General features: G+C 43.7%; 1 protein-coding gene across 10 annotated transcripts in view; it reads right to left on the reverse strand.

The window, feature by feature from the left end:
- Positions 1-16,633, reverse strand: part of LOC309347785 (ankyrin repeat and KH domain-containing protein 1-like) — a 90,352-nt gene extending 73,719 nt beyond the window's left edge. For 6 of the 10 annotated variants that reach the window (XM_081872562.1, XM_081872566.1, XM_081872564.1 and 3 more), the window contains exons 1-2: positions 16,231-16,633; positions 1,528-1,681 (exon numbers count right to left, since the gene is read on the reverse strand). In XM_081872562.1, coding sequence (XP_081728688.1) covers positions 1,528-1,681; positions 16,231-16,527 — 451 coding nt within the window. In that variant the 5' untranslated portion in view covers positions 16,528-16,633. The remainder of the gene's footprint in view (positions 1-1,527; positions 1,682-16,230) is intronic. The other 4 variants (XM_081872558.1, XM_081872565.1, XM_081872563.1 and 1 more) reach the window with 1 other exon arrangement.
- Between the last annotated feature and the right edge of the window lie 2,473 nt (positions 16,634-19,106).

Raw genomic sequence — 19,106 nt, forward strand, 5'->3', positions numbered from 1 at the left:
TAGCCATTTTCAAAAACAAAACATTTCGTAGTGATCTAGATTTCTCCCCCATCTCCATTGATTATGTGCATGAATAAAGCATCTACTGAAGCTAGGATGTACAAAATTCAGAGCCAGCAGTTTTAGGACTGATGCTTTAGGAGCCAGGGTGCAGCATGTTTTCAATGAGGTTACACTCCCCTGAAGCAGCAGGTGTGCAGCTTCAGGGTACTTCCAGATCCAGTACTGCTCCTGAAAGCTGATGTGGCAGCTGTGTCCCAATAGCTCCTTTTATCAGTTTGATTTAAAGCTGTACCCCTGCCAGGAGGATATGGAACCAATGTTAGGGCACAGGGGGAAAACAGAAAAATTGGGAGGTGGGAGCTATCCTCCCTTGAACATGCCACCCATTCCCCCCTCCCCCAATCATCTTTGCCTGGTCCTAATAGTTACCTAGTCACTTCAAGTAAGATTACTGCAATATGCCCTTAAAGGCAGCCCAGAAACTTCAACTGATGCAGAATATGGCTGCCATGATTTTGTCTAGAGACATCAGCTTAGATCAGGTTCTCAAACTGTGATCCATGGATGACTTGTGATCTGTGAACTTCATTTAGATGCTCTGTGGTATGTCCAAGTCAAATGATCATGTTTCAATTTTACTTTATTTTTTATTTCTTATATTGTATTTCATTGTATTATAATTTTATTCCATGGAATGTAAAATGTAATACAATAAAATGCAATATAAAAAATAACAGGAATAGAAATAAAATTAAAAAGAATTCACTATCTAGTACAGTGCACTGAAATTGCTACAAGAGGCAGGAAAATCATTAATTGGTCCACCAAGACCACCAGCAATTTTCCAATGGTCCATAGGGGAAATGTTCAGGAATCACTAGCCTAGATTATATTTGTGTCCAATGTACCATGAAACACCTTTCATTAATATAGGTTGATGCACCAAATGAAATACATCCTAGATGCTCTGGTTAAGGTTACTGGAATGCATTTTCAAAAGGGCTACCTTTATTCCCCACTCTTGTCTGCTTTTTGTCTGCATACTGCAAACTTAAATTATTACTGCTCAATTCACTGACTGCTACAACCAAGCATGAATTACTTATTCAGATACAAACTTGAATGAGAGCCTGTTTATACTCCCATTTTTCATTAAACAATATTATCTCAAGATCCCTGAACTCGTCACCATTGTGATTTGAAGCATTATTCCTGCATCACTTAGCTCAGATAATTGAGACAGTCTGTATGAGTAAAACACAGTTTTACACAGCAGCATCTGGGTAAAACCTTGTGGAGTACATTGCCTCAATGTCTTGAATTTGACATAAGCACTTCTAAACTCTTTTAGGCACCCCAAACAAAGTTTTAAAATGTTCAATTCTAGAAACTCAATTGTGTTCCGAAACTCAACTTCAAGTTGTTAATGTCTGAGCACACAGCAATCTCTGTTCCTCAAGGTCAAAACTATTGGTTCCACCACCCACAAATAAAACTACTATCAAAATGAAAAAAGAAAACTACCTGCTGCTTCCAGCAAGGCTTCTAGTCTTGCTTGTGTTTCTGGATCTACTGTTCGTAGGTCTGCTCCTTCTGCAGCACTTGACAAAAATATCTCTGATGTTGTTTTAAGCACCGGGTTATCCAGATCTTCTTGGTCCAAAATAAACGACTCAACCTGTTTGAAGACATAGAGGTTAGCTGTTACTTCTGTTTCATTTAACAATTTATTCCAAACCAGAACAAAACTGAATACATTGTGTCAAAGCCACATATTTGATACCTACATGCATGCATTTTCAAGAACAAATGTTACTGGAGAATGAAATTTCAGAACACATACTATTAGTTGAACACATTTACAACCATGTTCAAGGTAACAGTAATTTAGACTGTACTGCAGACTAAATTTAGGTCACCTATAACCGCTGAACCTGCCAACATTTGGTTTTCCCTAGATGAGAGAAACCTCTTTACTACTTCAAAGATTCTAACCATAATCACCAACTACAGTTCACTAATCATCTATTTTGGCTTGACAATTTCCCAGGGAAACCAGTTGGAGAAATGCAGATTTTTAGGTGGCATTCATATGCACACTTACTGAGGAGAATGTCCCACAGCGCAAGGTGGACTTTACTACCAGGTAACAATACCTAGGGTTGTACTTTTATTTTTCTTCCCTGAAAAGTAAAACTGAAAACTGTGGTAATAATAGTACAGTGGTACCCCGGGTTACATACGCTTCAGGTTACATACGCTTCAGGTTACAGACTCCGCTAACCCAGAAATAGTGCTTCAGGTTAAGAACTTTGCTTCAGGATGAGAACAGAAATTGTGCTCTGGCAGCGCAGCGGCAGCGGGAGGCCCCATTAGCTAAAGTGGTGCTTCAGGTTAAGAACAGTTTCAGGTTAAGAACGGACCTCTGGAACGAATTAAGTTCTTAACCCAAGGTACCACTGTATCCGTCTTGTCTAAGGAAAATACCTTTATCCTCCACAATTTTGTCTAACCCTTTTTTAAAGACATTTAAATTCCTCTAACCTTTTCAGTATGGTTCTTTTTAGGGGTGCTGTTCAATCAGTGCTAGCCTCAGTTTGATAGTTGGCCCACTGATGTTGATGGACCTGAGTAGCTAAGGTTCAGGTCTACTCTGAGTGGAACTTGATGGAATACAACTCTTTGCTGTTGCTTTTGTGCCTTTCAGCAGAGAAAGTCGTACCTGGAGCGGAGTGTGAAGGAAGCTGAAGATAACATCCTGAAGTGTATTCAACCCGAGGTATGACTGTATAAACTAGGCGCCAAATGGCACCTCAAACCTAGATTACAGTCACCACAACAGAATGTCTATTTATAATCTAAACCAGTGGTTTTCAACCAGTGCGCTGTGGCACCCTAGGTGCCATGAATGATTGGTCATGGGTGCTGTGGGCAACACTGGCCTGTCCCTCTTTCCTTCCCTCCCTCCCCTAATGCCCTCTTGCATCTCTGCCTCCCAAAGGCTTGCACAGCTATTTGTTGCAGCAGCCCCAAACTGTAGGCAAATGGTGCCTCTGGGGCTGGCCAACGGGTGCTGGTTGCCAGGAGCTGAGGTGGCCATGGAGTAAGCAAGCAAGCAGGCAGGCGAGGAGCCCAGCCAGCCAGTCCACCAGCCCTTTCTTTGGAATGGACAGACTAGTGGGAGCCTGGGCAGGCAGGCAGGCAGGCGCTGCACTGACCTTTCTTGTGCTTGCTGTGTGCAAGTCCTGCCTGGGAGCTAAGTGCTTGATGCTGAAGGGAAGCCTTTCCGCTATGCAGGCCCAGCAATGCTCGCTGCTGCCAATCAAGGTAAGGTGCTGGCCTCACGTTCACCTTTGGCCAGTCTCCGTTGGGCCACTAAGGTTGGGGGCATCCTCTTCCCAGGCCCCTGTGGGGCAGTGTGAGGAGGGATCTCTCTCTGGAGTGGTAGGGGGCAGCTCAGAGACCAGGGACAGCAGCAGCGGCTGCCCAGAAGACTCCCAAGGAGTGGGGAAAGGAGAGGAGGCTGAGGGAACACTCCACAAGGGAGGGTGTTAAAAAAAGGGAGAGAGGCTGCCAGCTCTGCAAGCAAGGGGTGACATAACTGGGCTACTGAGTCCCACAGGGGTGCCACAGAAAGAATGTAGTTGGTCAAGGGAGCCATGAACTCAAAAAGGTTGAAAACCTCTAATCCAGCAGTTCTCAACCCGTGGGTCCCCAGAGGTTGTTGGACTACAACTCCCATCATCCCTGAGCTCTGGCCTTGCTAGCTAGGGGTGATGGGAGATGTAGTCCAACAACCCCTGGGGACCCACAGGTTGAGAAAGGCTGCGTCTAATCTAAACTGTATTGCTTGACTGTACTTTGCTCTTATAATAATTCACTTGTCCTAGTATGTAAGAAGGAGAAACAGAGTGAAAATGGAAATGGTATTAACTATACACTAAGGCATGGGTTTTTAAACTGTGGTCTCCAAGTTTCCATTTGGGTATTCTGTGTAAAGGCTGGAACACAGTCAAATATATTTGTACTCAGCCCTACACTAACTTTCCTTGATGCAATGATTGAGCACTAAGATGCCCAGCATCCATGATTCATGTGGCAGCACAGAAGCATATGCTGTGCGTATTTTGCTGCACACAAGTCAACTGGCTCGATGGAGATGTCAGTCACCAACCTGACACCTAGAAATATCTATGTAGTCGTAATTGAACCCGTGCCAGTAGCAAAATGTGCCTGGCGCCCAATGAATTTCAAACACTGCAAAAAAGGTTACGTCATCTGTTTTATAGTGTGCATCATTACAAGCACAGGTTTTCTGTTCAAGCACAGATTTTCTGTTCAAAGGATTAGCAAGGATGTTTAACCAGGAGCAGTAAAAAGCATTCTGCTTTTTAGTATGTTGGGTGCAGAAGCTGTATTTGGGATTAGGTGTGTAAATAAGTACCATTATAAGCCAAGGTTTCTGCATTTAACTTTCAACTAGTTTTTAGTTTAGTTTTTTATGCTGTAAACCGCCCTGTAACCTTAGATCATAGAACAGTATATAGATTTAATGCAAAAGTAAACAAGCTGCATATGGATTCATACATATCAATCTAAATAGAGTAACTTGAGAGAAATCCCATCAATTTCTCTGAAATTTAATTGAAAGTTGGTGTAATTAACATTGAGTCTTAAGCCTATTTTAGTTGGAAGGATCTCCAATATTTAGGAATAAACTTGGGAGTTTCAGTATGAACAATAAAGAAAGCCATACCAAAAATGTTCAGGAATAGAGCCGAGAATACCCTGATGCAGAACAATATGCTGATACATTTTATACTTACAAGAGTTTAAAAACTTCACTATTCTTGGCCATGAGATGCCATGTGTTTGTTTGTTTTTTTAAAAAAAAACCCTTAAAAAGGCCCAGGCTAGAAAAGTCTTCATTCCCCTAAATTCTAATATTAAAGAACTTTTGCATATCTCCTGGGAAAACCTAATAGTGAGAATTCAGAAGCATAACTGGATGGCCATAGATTATGCTCACCTTCTTATGGAGAACAGCAGGAAAACACTTAAGTTTATGTTTACTTTCAGATTGTGACTTGGATTGGCACAGAGTTCAGAATTAAAGGTTTTAATGTCTTAATCAAGGACAAATTTGTTTTTACTGGCAAAAACAATTTGAAAAATTCAATTTCTGTTCTCTACATGGTAAGTTTCCCATCTTCCCTTATTTGACAGGTACTTATGTAATTTGAACTCATGGGGCTGTATCCAATGCTCCCAGTAGACCCACTAAAGCCAATGGACCTTACTAGTCATTAATTTCAATGGTTCTACTCTGAGAAGGATAAGCACTGGATACAACCCACAGTTCCCAGACCTTTTCCAAACCTTATTTGGCCACTTCAGATGTAACTGTAAACTAGCTATTCATTAAGACTAAAACTCTATGTCTACTCAGAACTAAGTCCTATTGAATTCTTGTTATTTTACCTAGTACAGGGGTCCTCAAACTTTTTAAACGGGGGGCCAGTTCACTGTCCCTCTGACACTGTTGGGGGCCGGACTATAGTTTGGAAAAAATATGAACGAATTCCTATGCACACTGCACATATATTATTTGTAGGGCACAAAAAACAGGAAAAACAATACAATATTTAAAATGAATGTTTAATCAACATAAACATATAAGTATCTCAATGGGAAGTATGGGCCTGCTCTCTCCTCAAACCATGTGAAATCTGACCCCACAAACCTGACCCCCTCCCAGGTCACCTTGCATCAGGGCAGCTGGCTTAGCAGAGACTAAGCTACAAGTTGGGGTCACTGGCAGCTTGAATTTGCACAAGCCACTCTCTCTCTTGGCTTTAGCCGTCACCTCTCCTTTCTGCAATGGGGGGTGGGGTGGGAAATAACACTGGCCTACCCTACAGGGTTACTGTAAGGATTACATAACCATAATATCATAAGCAAAGCAAAGCTGCTCCTGACAGCAGTCTCCCCAGCACAGAATCCGCTCAGCTCCCTCCAGTGTTTTGCAACCTCCTAATAAAAAAGGGGAACTCACACCCCCAAACAACTGCTTTGCTTTTCACATAAACACCCGCCTTATAAAAAGTTCAGCCCCTGTCACATCAACACATCCCATATACTCTGTCTGGACAACTGCCAGCCCCCTCCAAAAGCTGCAACCCCTTCCCACCAGTTCTGGCTCAGAAAGTGGATTCTCAACATCTTCCCCCCCCCCAAAAAAAAACCCCCAACACACTTCCGCCTTCCCAAACTTCACCCTACAAAACTAGCATATTCATCGCCGATGGTAGGGGAGATCTCCTGGAAGCGCTATGCCAGGCATAGGCAAACTCGGCCCTCCAGATGTTTTGGAACCAAACTCCCATCATCCCTAACCACTGGTCCTGTTAGCTAGGGATGATGGGAGTTGTAGTCCCAAAACATCTGGAGGGCCCAGTTTGTCTATGCCTGCGCTATGCAATTTGCTTTGCAGCCAAAACCTTTTTTAAAAAAACACCACCCACAGATCTTGAATTAAAGCCACTGCCGCTTAAAAGACCTCATGTTTGAGACCCGTATTTTCCAACAATTTACAAAAGAAGTGCATTTTAACAAAGCCACCTCCTCCTCTTCCTGCCCGCCTTACCCATGATCTGACCATGATCTTTGCCCAGCAAGCACCACATGGACGAGGAGTTTTGTAACTAGGATTGAGAATGAAGAAAGCCGGAGAAGGAAGGAGAAGAGGGAGGTCATCTTCCCTGAGCTGGAATGGGCTCCGCGAGGGCCTCCTCCTGCACCTCCACCCTATGGTGTCTGGGCCGAGTTCTTTGCTGCAGCAGCATGCTGCTGCTGGCTGAGATCTGGGGAGACCCATTAGATAGCAGCGGGTTCTGCAATTGCCGGGCAGGCTGGGTTCAGGACCCTGGAGGGCTGGATGTGGCCCGTGGACTGTAGTTTGGGGCCCCTGACCTAGTACATCAATCCACGTCATTAGTATAGTATAGTGGCTGAAGGGATGTAAGCCTTAATTTCCTGCCACCTGAAGATGACCCTTATCTTCCTCTGGTTGTATATTCTGCTCTGAACAACTAGATTTGGTATTTCCTGAAGCACAAAAAAGCAACCATGTTGGTCCATTAAAAAAAAACTTCCAAAATCCATAGTTGGGCAATATTTTTATTAGGAACAGCCAAATTGTCACAAAAAGTATTTTGTGGCAAACTTCTGAATTCTCCTGAGCCCTTGTCCCTCACCATCACTTTGTGTAGCAGCTGACCAAGGGTTTGTTTTCCTTCCAATTACAGTGGTGCCTCGCAAGACGAAAAGAATCCGTTCCGCGATTCTCTTCGTCTAGCGGTTTTTTCGTCTTGCGAAGCAAGCCCATTGACAGCTTAGCGGATTAGCGCTATTAGCGGCTTATCGGATCAGCTGATAAGCGGCTTAGAAAAAGGGGGGGAGGGAAAAAACCCCGCAGGAACTCGCAAGACATTTTCGTCTTGCGAAGCAAGCCCATAGGGAAATTTGTTTTGCGAAGCGCCTCCAAAACGGAAAACCCTTTCGTCTAGCGGGTTTTCCGTCTTGCGAGGCGTTTGTCTTGCGGGGCACCACTGTACAGTCATACCACGGGTTAGATGTGCTTCAGGTTGAGCGTTTTCAAGTTATGCTCCGCGGTGACCTGGAAGTAACGGAGCACGTTACTTCTGGGTTTTGTTGCTCGCGAAGACGCTCAAAATGACATCACGTGCATGTGTGAAAGCGGCAAAACACGACCCGCGCAGACGCACCTTACGTTTTACTCAGGATGCGAATGGGGCTCCAGAACGGATCCCATTTGCATCCAGAGGTACCACTGTAACTGTGCAACACCTTCCTCATATTCAATTAAAACACACAATGTCTATAGAGTTCTGCCTTCCAGACTCCATGTCAAGACCTTCAAACCAGATCATCCAAGACACCTGGGTCACACTTTCATATTGTTATGCTCATAGTCAATACACACAATAAAAAAATTCCTTCCAGTAGCACCTTAAAGACCAACTAAGTTAGTTCTAGGTATGAGCTTTCGTGTGCATGCACACTTCTTCAGAAGAAGTGTGCATGCACACGAAAGCTCATACCTAGAACTAACTTAGTTGGTCTTTAAGGTGCTACTGGAAGGAATTTTTTTATTTTGTTTTGACTATGGCAGACCAACACGGCTACCTATCTAAAACTCAATACACACAGTTAGCATAGGCTTGAAGAAAGTAAAGGTAAAGGTAAAGGGACCCCTGACCGACCATTAGGTCCAGTCGTGACAGACTCTGGGGTTGTGCGCTCATCTCGCTCTATAGGCTAAGGGAAGCCGGCATTTGTCCGCAGACAGCTTCCGGGTCATGTGGTTAGCATGACTAAGCCACTTCTGGCAAACCAGAGCATCACACAGAAACACCGTTTACCTTCCCACCGGAGCGGTACCTATTTATCTACTTGCACTTTGACGTGCTTTCGAACTGCTAGGTTGGCAGGAGCTGGGACCGAGCAACGGGAGCTCACCCCGTCGCGGGGATTCGAACCGCCAACCTTCTGATCAACAAGTCCTAGGCTCTGTGGTTTAACCCACAGCAGAGATGACCAATTGGTCTTAACATGGCTGAAGGCTTAATGGTTAACATCAGGTTTTTGGGTTTTTTAAAAAAGGCAACTTGAATAGCCCTCTCCATCAACCATTTCAGAGATACCACTCCACTGCAATATGGGCTTCCAAAATATAGACACTCGACCTGCCGACTCCAGTGCATTCTGCTCTTGAGTAGTACTTTGCTAGGCAAAGCCTATCTTTATCTTCCTCATAATCATTACTGGGTTTCTGGCAGTGTTGAGTCCTGCTCAATAGGAAAACCACTGAAATAGGTGGGTAATAGATGGGCAATAAACTGCAATAGAAATAATAATACTATCCAAGAGGAGACCTACTGAAATTGATGGGTATGGCTGACTCAGGGGTCACTGACCTCCAATGGGTCTTCCCTGAGTAGGAGAATACCCTTTTATATTGGGTTGTAGCCAGTGTTAATCTTACTCAGTGTTGGCCCATTGAAATTGATGGCTATGACTGATGGTGTCAATGATTTCTAGTGAAGCCAGTTGGGGCTTAGAACACAGCAAGACAGAGCTCCTCAGCAACCTTCAAAACCAAGTAAGGGTGGGAGGGGGCATCCCAGTGATGCGCATGGTGGCCTGGAATGGAACTCACTTGTAAGTGGTGATTCCCCTGTATCCTGAAGAAAGAATGTGGTTGGTCAAGGGAGCAGTGGACGCAAAAACGTTGAAAACCTCTACATTAGAGCAAGCAAGTCTACCTCTCATTCTAATACAGTGGTACCTCAGGTCAAGTACTTAATTTGTTCCGGAGGTCCATTCTTAACCTGAAACTGTTCTTAACCTGAAGACCACTTTAGTTAATGGGACCTCCTGCTGCCGCCGCGCCACTGCTGCGCAATTTCTTTTCTCATCCTGAAGCAAAGTTCTTAACCCCCTCGGGTACTATTTCTGGGTTAGCGGAGTCTGTAACCTGAAGCGTCTGTAACCTGAAGTATATGTAACCCGAGGTACCACTGTATTAGAACAGACATGCCTAAAATACAAAATAAATTACAAAACGAATCATGGCAACAAATAAATATAAGGATATTCTAAGTATGTGCAGCTCTACTGTCACTACCTCTCTGCTTCCCCTGGTTAACAAATGGTACCTGTCCCCCCTTGCCCTACCGGCCCTAAATATCACTAAGCATTACTTTGGCAGAAAAGGTAGCCAAGATTCTCTAAGATTTTTAACCAGTTGGGTTGATGTAACACTGAGATGAAGTTAGAATAGATTGAGTATTTTAGCTGTTGTATGTTTTAAAGTATGGTTGTGGTTTTATTTCTTGATTTTATTGTTTTATCCTTTTGTATACCCTTTTGAAGTTTGTTTGTTTTCAATCAAGTAAGGTAAAAATTTTATGGAGTAAATAAATAAGTAAAAAATAAATATGTGTGCAAAAGTTCTAACAGGATTCAGCTGGTCAAATGTAACTTCTGAGTTTTAAAGACTTGAAAAATATTTTGTAACGTTTTGGTGAAGTTTTATCAAGAGAAGAGAGACAACAATTTTGCTTTGAAACTATTATAACAATTTGATTCAAAAAGCTATTACTGTTTCAACAAATTATGCAGTGATGATGAGTATTTCAGAAAAATACTTATTTCTTAATAAACATTTTCATGAAATTAATCTGAAATGATGAATGGATACAATAGTGAAGTGGGCACGCAGTAATTTTTCAGACAACTATCCCAAGAAAGCACACATAATATAAATCAGGGTGGATAAAAATCAATGATTTTTTTAAAGAAAATTTAAAAAATCAGATTTTTTTTTTATTCAAATCAGATTTTTAAGATAAAATGCTTTTGGAGAAAAATCTTTCTAAAGATAGTTTTCTATTTAAGTTGCATCGGGGGTCAGCAAACTTTTTCAGCAGGGGGCCAGTCCACTGTCCCTCAGACCTTGTGGGGGGCCGGACTATTTTTTTGGAGGGGGGGGAATGAACAAATTCCTATGCCCCACAAATAACCCAGAAATGCATTTTAAATAAAAGGACACATTCTACTCATGTTAAAAACACGCTGATTCCCGGACCATCTGCAGGCCGGATTGAGAAGGCCATTGGGTCGGATGTGGCCCCCGGGTCTTAATTTGCCTACCCATGAGTTATATTATAGTCCAAAGGCTATTCATCAGGAAATAAAGATTTGTTTTAAGTTTTTCATGTGTGCTAAAACTCAGTCCAAGTTTGTTTGTTTTTTAAATCATTTAACCACATCATTCACAAACATGCTACAATGTTATTGTTTTAGTTAAATAAATTGTTTAAATTGTTATTAAGGAAATGAATATTTTTCTCCTTCCAATAAAGTACAGCAGAAAAGTTGTCCAAATATAAACAATTTCATAATTTCCTGTCTTTGTATTTCTAATAGTATAACCAAATCAGTGCTTTTTGATATAACTGTAAAAACTTCTCCGAAAATTTATTATTCCAAAAATGAAACCTTCATGTGGTTGTAAATATTAAGATTATACCAGCAAGAATGAGTCTTTCTGTAAAAAAATGATTTAAATCAAGTCTTACTGACTAGTGATTTAAATCGAATCAAATCCACCCTGATATAAATGCATAGCTCTCTGAGTGTATTGAAATTTACAATTATGTTAACTGTTTATTTATATAAATTACACTAACAGGCCTTGCTTCTTTTCTTAAAATATACACAATATAAATAAGAGTGAGTATGAGTTGTCATGTGTTAATATTTAAAATTATTGCAACAGAAATGTTTTCCAAGTAAAGCTTTGAATATGCTTGAATAAAACATTTAAATTACATTATGAGCCCATTATTGAATCCTGGTCCCTAATTAAATATTTCAGTTCCAATGCTTTGGGTTTTTGTTTTTGTTTTTAAAAAAAACCCATTAGATTTCTATAGTATTTCAGTCCAAATCAAGCATGCTAAGTCAGATGCCAATTGGGCACTAAGACATTTTCAATTCAGAATTTTCAAAAAAACCTAACATGCTGAAATGCTGTAAAGTTTTATTCACCAGGATAGGATAATTTTTTCTCAAGATATAGGACAGAAGCAACTTTGTCAACAATTCTGGAGCTGTAGACGTGTATTAAATAGGCCAAAATCTACTTGATCAGCAAAAGCCTTTTTTAAAAAAACTTATTTTCAATGGCACGTGGTGCTATTTGATTTAAGGAAAATAACATTGTTAATGTAGCACATAAAAGGATCAATTGTTACAAGAACACAAACACAGTCAGTCCTTACTGGCTGGTAAAGTAAGTTCTTGGGTCATGATGATGCCTTTTCTTCACCTCATTAGGATATTTCAAGCAGCCTATCTATAAAATTGAAAATTTGCTTTTGGTAAAAACTATTTTAACTGATGACTGAGGGGTAACGTCTTATCAGACAATGCCTTGATTAATATGCCTTGATACAGGGAAATCTCTAAATTAATTTAGAAGTCTACAAACTTATTTCCAGCCTAATAAAATTGCTGTAAAGGTATTTTGCAACTATTTTCAAGGATGTGAAGGGCCCAGGGGCATTAAGTGATTTATAAGTCAAACATAGCAACTTGAATTGTACGCAGAATGCAAGAGAGCCAATCATATCCTGCTCCCAGCTACCTCCTGCTACAAGGACCAATGTTACTATGTTCTGCGCTTGCTGTAGCCACCAAAAAGTCTTCAAATGGCGACCCTTGCACTGAGTGCACTCCAGCTGTCTAGCCTTTAAAATACAGGTATGAATAATAGTAGTTAGGTCCCTTAATCAAGGATTGTAGGCTTTTTTCATCAAATGAAGTTGGATGAGTACACCCCCAAAGCTATGAATATCCAAGGGTAGCTGAATCCCCAGCCAAGAGTCACTGCATTGTTAGCTGAATCAGGCTAGAAATGTAAGAATGTGATTCACATCTGAACTAAACAGACCAACACCAGAGAATGAAACTCTCAAACATTTTAAAACAATGAATATGGGGAGAAGACCAATTGCAGCAAAGCATCTAACCAGCGGGAGCCTCAGAAGACTAGAGACAAGGGCAAACTGAAAAGGTATTCTATATTGTAGTCTACCAGCATGACTACTGTGATCCTGGCTTATTTTCCTGATTTAACAAGGAGCTCCAGCTTAATGCTAGTCAGGATCTTCATACCAGAGGTGGCACACAACAGAAGTTGAAGAGCACTTGGCCCTGATGCTCATTCCTGGCTTCATAAACCAGGGTTTATAAAGCCTCCTATGATCACACAAGCCAGACTATAGGCGAAGACCAAGGATATTGCTTCAGAATTCCAACTGTAAATGTACAATGGACATTTAAAGAAAGTACAGCACAACTGTACAATCTATTCTTTTCTTAACCGTCTTAGATTAAGGTATAAATATGCCAGTAATTACAGTGCAATCCTAACCATGCCGACTCAGTAGTCCCACTGAATTAAATGGGGCTTACTCAAAGGTAAAAAGTTTCAGATTGCAGCCCTATTCTACTCTTCACTGGCAGATTATACAAAGATCCCATTTCCCCCAGATATCTTTGGGAGACAATGAAAAGTTAGGAGGCAGCAAGTGAAGCAGGGCCAGAACCTGCATTGACCCCAAATATATTTTCAAGTACACATTAATGTTCTCCCATGCAAGTGAATGGTTTCTCTTCACCCATAAATAGTACACTGCATCCTCCTCCTATCCCTGACACTATGAATCCAGGTTTCCACTGACAGGGAGAACCACCCATCCTCAGACCACCTTCTACCCTTCCCCAGACAGATATTTCAGTTCTATAATCATGATAGTCAAATCTTCCCTAACTATAGCACCTATTTCCCCCTCACAACACAAATTTACTTCCCCTTTAAGTTTCTTATCTGTTCCATATAAGTACAATTTTCTGAAATACATTTCAAATAATGGATTTCTGCTCCTTTCTTTGCTTCCCAAACCAACTGTTCACAAGACTGCAAAGGGAAAAAAGCCTTAATCCCCCCCCCCCGATTTAGTACAACTGACATATTCTTAAAACTGGAATATGACCAATTCAGGCCATTCTTCACCATACTTTAGTTATTTCTTTTCTCCACAACATGTAATATAGAGGGCTTTTGAACTATATGAGAGTTAGGACTTCTACCAAATACTGGAAAATGTTTTTCCACTTGCAAAACCTCACAACCGGATAAGGTTTTCTGGCCATAAATCTATAGAAATCTTTTTAATGAACATACTATTCAGTATTAGGACACCAAGTATGTGGTGCAGTTAATTATTTGCATGTAAGAGCCAATTTTACAAAACTTCTATCCTAGTTTGATCAGCATAATCTATGAGAACTCAAATTTATAAATACGTTTCTTATTGCCCAATTGTTTATTATTGAAAATAAGGAGTTGTGTACAAATCTAGAGAATAAATGAACACAAAGCAATGGTGGGCTCTTTGGAAAAAGTTTATTAGAGCTTATTCAGTAAGATTATCAGTAATAGATGAAATTTCTTTGGAAAGCAGCTGGACTGCTGATTGTGTTCTAGGACATACTTTCTTTGCTAAAATAGATGTGATGGCAGCAAACCTGCTTAGAGGAGCCAAATCACAAACAGCACGGGGCCCAGGTTATAGACCAAAATAGGGAACACAGGTTGGATGGAGGTTCTGAACTTTCCCCCACCCATGATTTACCTACCCAGGGTTTGCTGCCCTAGTTCTCCCCCTCAGCCAAACTTCAACACTGGAAGTTGGGGAGAAAAGTGCCTGGTGAAGGGTGAAAGGAAAAGGCAGGCACAAAAACTATTTAGTTCTTATCTTCTTTTCTCTTTTGCTCTAAAATCCAATTTTGCACCCCAGTTTACAACTGCCCAGATCCAAATCTAAAACAAGTCTGCCATAGTTGCATCTCATTTTGCCCTCAATAGACACAGGACAATGGTGAGGCCCAATTAACTCCCTCAAACTCCCTAATCCATGCATGGGTGCTGTTTGGACAGCAACAAAATGAACTTTTGAGGAAGACAAGTTAAAGTCGGAAGTGTTCCCTAATGACAGAAATGCTGAAACAGAATGGGAATATGCAAACAGAGGAATACTGAGTGACAGTCATGAAGGTAAGGGAATGAAAAGCTTGTATTTGAAATGAAAGAAACTAAATTTCTCCATTACATCCTCCCTCCCTTTGCTTCACCCACTAGACAGACTAAACTCTCTTGGAGTCATGATTCATCTTTTCAAAGTGTTTAAATACCACATGTCCCAAGTCCCCAGGCAAAAATGATCTGAAGATTCCCCCCCCAACACAAATTCTCCAATTATGAGAGCTAAAAACCTATTTTTAATTGAAAATTGGTCTTTAAAATTCAAGTAGCATCCTGTAAGTTATGCAGAGGTGCCTTCAGAACCACTCTGCACTTGCCACAGCTATTAGTAAAATCACTTATTTTATGCTAGTTTAAAAGCATCTTTTATTTTAAAAGCATACTGAGTAAATCCCTACAAAATAATGTTGTGAAAAGGTTGAAAGGATAGTTTCCAAAGAAAAAAAGTAAACAATGCAAGAAATTACAACAGATGTACCCAGATACTAAAAACAGTATATTTACTTCTATCACCAACAGGGACTTTCTGACCAATCTTTAGAAGTTAAACAAGCATTTCTGCAACTCCACATTTCTCTCAGATGCGTGAAAAAAATTCTTTTTCACCAGAGGCAATGTAGCAAGTGAATATTTCAAAACTTACGGTAAATGATGGAGTCACAAGATACTTTCTTTCACATGAATTATTGTGTTAGAAAGCAGAAATATTATATTGCAACTAAAGGAGAAAAGCAATTTGCTTATAACCCTCCATCGCTACTGGAACACATTTAAGTGTAAATGGGGCAAACCACATTGTTACTTCACTAAACTTCTAGGAATTTTGTATGGAGATTTGAAATATACTCAAGTTTTGCCTTATTTACTGTGCAGGTGCAGTGCAGACATTTGTGCCAGCAAAATGCACACCTGGAATAAGCACCACAGAGTCTACCTACCACAGCAGAACTACGAGAACCAAAGACGCTTGTCGTCCCCCAAAACTGATGGAAGCATTTGAAATGCGATTTACTATTCCCACCGATCTCTCAAAGCGAGCCTTGAGGCGGACGCTAGTAAGCCATCAGCACTTTCTATAATAAAATTACTCCTTGCAGGCCACGGGCGGGCGAGAGGGCAGGGAGGACGGCGCGGCAGAAGAGCGCTTCCGCCATCATCCGGACCCAAAAGCAGGTACGGAGCGGCGGCGGCGGGGGGGGGGCAGCGAGACGGGACATGCTCGATGTTTTGTCTTCGCTTTAGTTGTTTTATCTCACAATGGACAAAGAAGGGGGGCACTGCTTACATTAAAACGGGGGGGGGGGGAGGCAGGCAGGCGTGAGTGGGGGGCGCCGCGCGCATCCGGGTGGGTCTCCACCCTCCTTTATTCCGGGGCCGGCCTGCAAGGGAGGCTTCTGGAGCCTGACGGGCGGGGCTGGTACCCAAGCGCGGGAGGGAGCTCCGTTCGAGACGGCACCCTCCGGCCCCTCCTCCTCCTCCTCCAGCTCCAGCCGGGCGGGAGCGAAGGCCTACCTCTCCCTGCCTCTCACCTCAGACACCTCGTCCTCGTCGCTGCCGGACCCACCGCCGCCCCCGCTTCTCAGCACAGCGGCCGCCAGTTTAAAGTCGAGGGCGGCGGCGGCGGCCCCGGCCTCCCCCGAAGTTGTTGCCGGCCCTGCCGGCCCACAGGGCCCGGCCTCGCCGAAGAGGCGCACGGCCCGCAAGCCCAGCGGGTTAGGCCCGGCCGTGGAGGCCTCGACGATGGCGGCCGGGGCAGCGCGGGGCGTCACCGAGTCTATCTCCTCATCGCCGGCGGGGGTCGGGGCGGCCGTGCCGTCCGTGAGCATCGCGCGCCGATCCAAGCTTAAGCCCGTGGGAGGAGGAGGGGAGGGGGAAACGCCGTCTCCGTCCCCTCACAGCAGCAGCGCCACTAACTTCTCACACCCTACCTAACCCGCAGCCACCGCAATGCCCTCACCAATCCTTTCCCCTGTTCCCATTGGCCATATATTTCTAATGACCCAGCGCCATTCGACGCGGCACCTGTCACTCTGCGCTTTCGTCAGGCGCTACCTCACCCTCCCACCACCAAGATGCTTTGAGAGTACACGTCGAGGCGGTTTAGACTGCCCGCCCACCACCTTTAGGCTTGTACGCTCGCTTCCTGAAAGTGCCTCGGTATTACTAGGCCGTTCGCCTGTCAATCAAATACTGTCCTGGAACCTTGCTATCTGAATGGACAGAAGTGCAGTCAGTCGAGATACCCTTAAGCCTGATTGTGCAGAGCGCGCGTCAATCATGCCGTGCTCCTCTTGGCGGCGTTCGATTGGCTTGGGCCTCCCTTTCGTGCCCACCTTCCCCCCTTTCAAGTTGTGGTCTCGGTCAGGGAGGACAGACTCCCCCGCCTCAAAACAGGGCGTATTGATTGGAAGCAAGGTGTGCATGTTAATTGTAAGGTCAACCTGTAACGGTCCACCTGCCTTTCCACTGCTCCGCGGGCCACTCGGTGGCGGGGAAAGTGATTGGGCGAGGCGCATGTCAGTCACGGGGACCAGAGGTCTGGTTCTCAGCCAACCTCCATCCCGCAGAAAAGCTTCCGAGTTGCCATTTTGTATGAGTTCCCCCCTCACGCGCAGCCCGGATCCGCAGGCGATCCAGAAGCAGAACAGGGCAGCCTCTGGCCCTCGGCTTGCCTTGCCAAGGTGGCGGGCCCCAAAGGGCTCGCTCGACCTCAGGGCGGGGAAGCCGGGAGCTTCCGCGGATGAGAAACAAAGGTCGCCTGCTGTCGCTCCCCCGGCCGCCTCCTGCGCCCACCTCCGCGCCACACGCCCCTGGACTCCCCAGGGACGAGCATCCCGTAGTCCTTGTGGCGTCTTTGACTGTCCCCGGCCCAGCCAACCATCCCCAGTGGGCAGGGACAGGTGGGAGTTGGGAGCAGGGCCGGCCCACCCATGAGGCAAGGTGAGGCGGCTGCCTCTGGCGGCAGAATCCATGGGGCAGCAGGTCCCAATGTGGACCTCTATCCCCACCCCGCACCTGTCTTCCTGATCTAGATCTTCGCTCACCCCTTCTTCCCTGGCAGGGAGGGGAGGAGCGCCTTTTTGTGGTTCACCTCAGGTGCTGAAGTGTCTTGGGCAGGTCCTGGTTGGGAGGCAAAACAACATTTGGATGGCTGCAGAAGCCGCGACTGCCGTCGCCACCACTCTTTTGACCAGCAGCAGTTTATGGACATAGCTGTCAACTTTTCCCTTTTCTTGCAAGGAATCCTATTCGGAATAAGGGAATTTCCCTTGGAAAAAAGGGAAACGTTGACAGCTATGATTATGGAGCCCCCTGCGCACAAAGTGTGTCCTCTGTAACCACTGAGTTACAGCCTCTGCCAATAAGAAGGTGCCTTGTACCAAGCTCCAACCGCTGACAGATCTTTCCAGGGTCCCTGGGGGAGGCCTCTCCCAACCATGCTCCCTGAGGCTCTGCTCTTAACCAAAGATGTCAGGAAATGATCCTGGGGTCTTATGCATGTGCTTCGCCACTTGAGCTAAAGTCCTCTTCTCCACCGCTCTCACACTGTTAAACTACCCCAGGGCCAATAATAATTTCTAAACTCCAGGACCCACTTGGAGCAGCAGAAAATCGCTGAGTCATGAGATGGAGACGAAGTTTGGCATATTCAGTTGCCAATCAATGTCTCTTTCTACTGAGATCTAATCCAATTTTTGAAATTGCTAGATCTTTTGCTACCATGTTTTCCTTGTGGCGGGGAATGTGACTTTCTTCCCATTTTAGGCTGAATCATCTGTTCTAGAGGCTCTAACTGAAGAAGGCTTTTCTTTTATATCACCCTCCCTTTTTACTAGGGCTGTGCATCACATTCAGCCGAAGTCTGACTCTTGAGCCAATTCGGCAGAGTTGCATGGAGACAGCTGCAGATCACTCATTACTGGGCCTCCCAGAGTGATCCAGAGCTGTTGGGATGTGGGTGTGCTGGGGGTTTAGTGGGAAGAAGGAGCTTTGACTTTGTGCATCTGATCCCATCGGGGAACACACACAGTCAGACTGACCAGGATTGAACTCTCTGCTCATCAGCTAGTGAGAAGGTTACCAGTCCTGTTGGCTTCAGGGATCTGTTTAGCTAACGTGTTCCCCACAGGGGAAAAGTGTGGTTCACGGCGGGTGGGAGGAGCAATGCAGCATCTCCTTCCTCCACCCCCTCCCAACCATATTTATTTATTTCATAAAATTTAAATACTGCTTGATTGTTAAAAACCACAAAGCAGTTTACAAAAAGATGAAATGATAAAATCAAAAGAAACATGTCAATTCATTATACTGTAATTGATAGCAATTGTTTATTTTTATTTTATTATTTATTTGTATACTGCCTTATAGTATACTTTCCCCTCAGGGAAACTTTCCTCCCTTCCTC

This window comes from Podarcis erhardii, assembly GCF_964252035.2.
Source record: "Podarcis erhardii genome assembly, chromosome: 8".
In the NCBI taxonomy this organism is placed as follows: domain Eukaryota; kingdom Metazoa; phylum Chordata; class Lepidosauria; order Squamata; family Lacertidae; genus Podarcis; species Podarcis erhardii.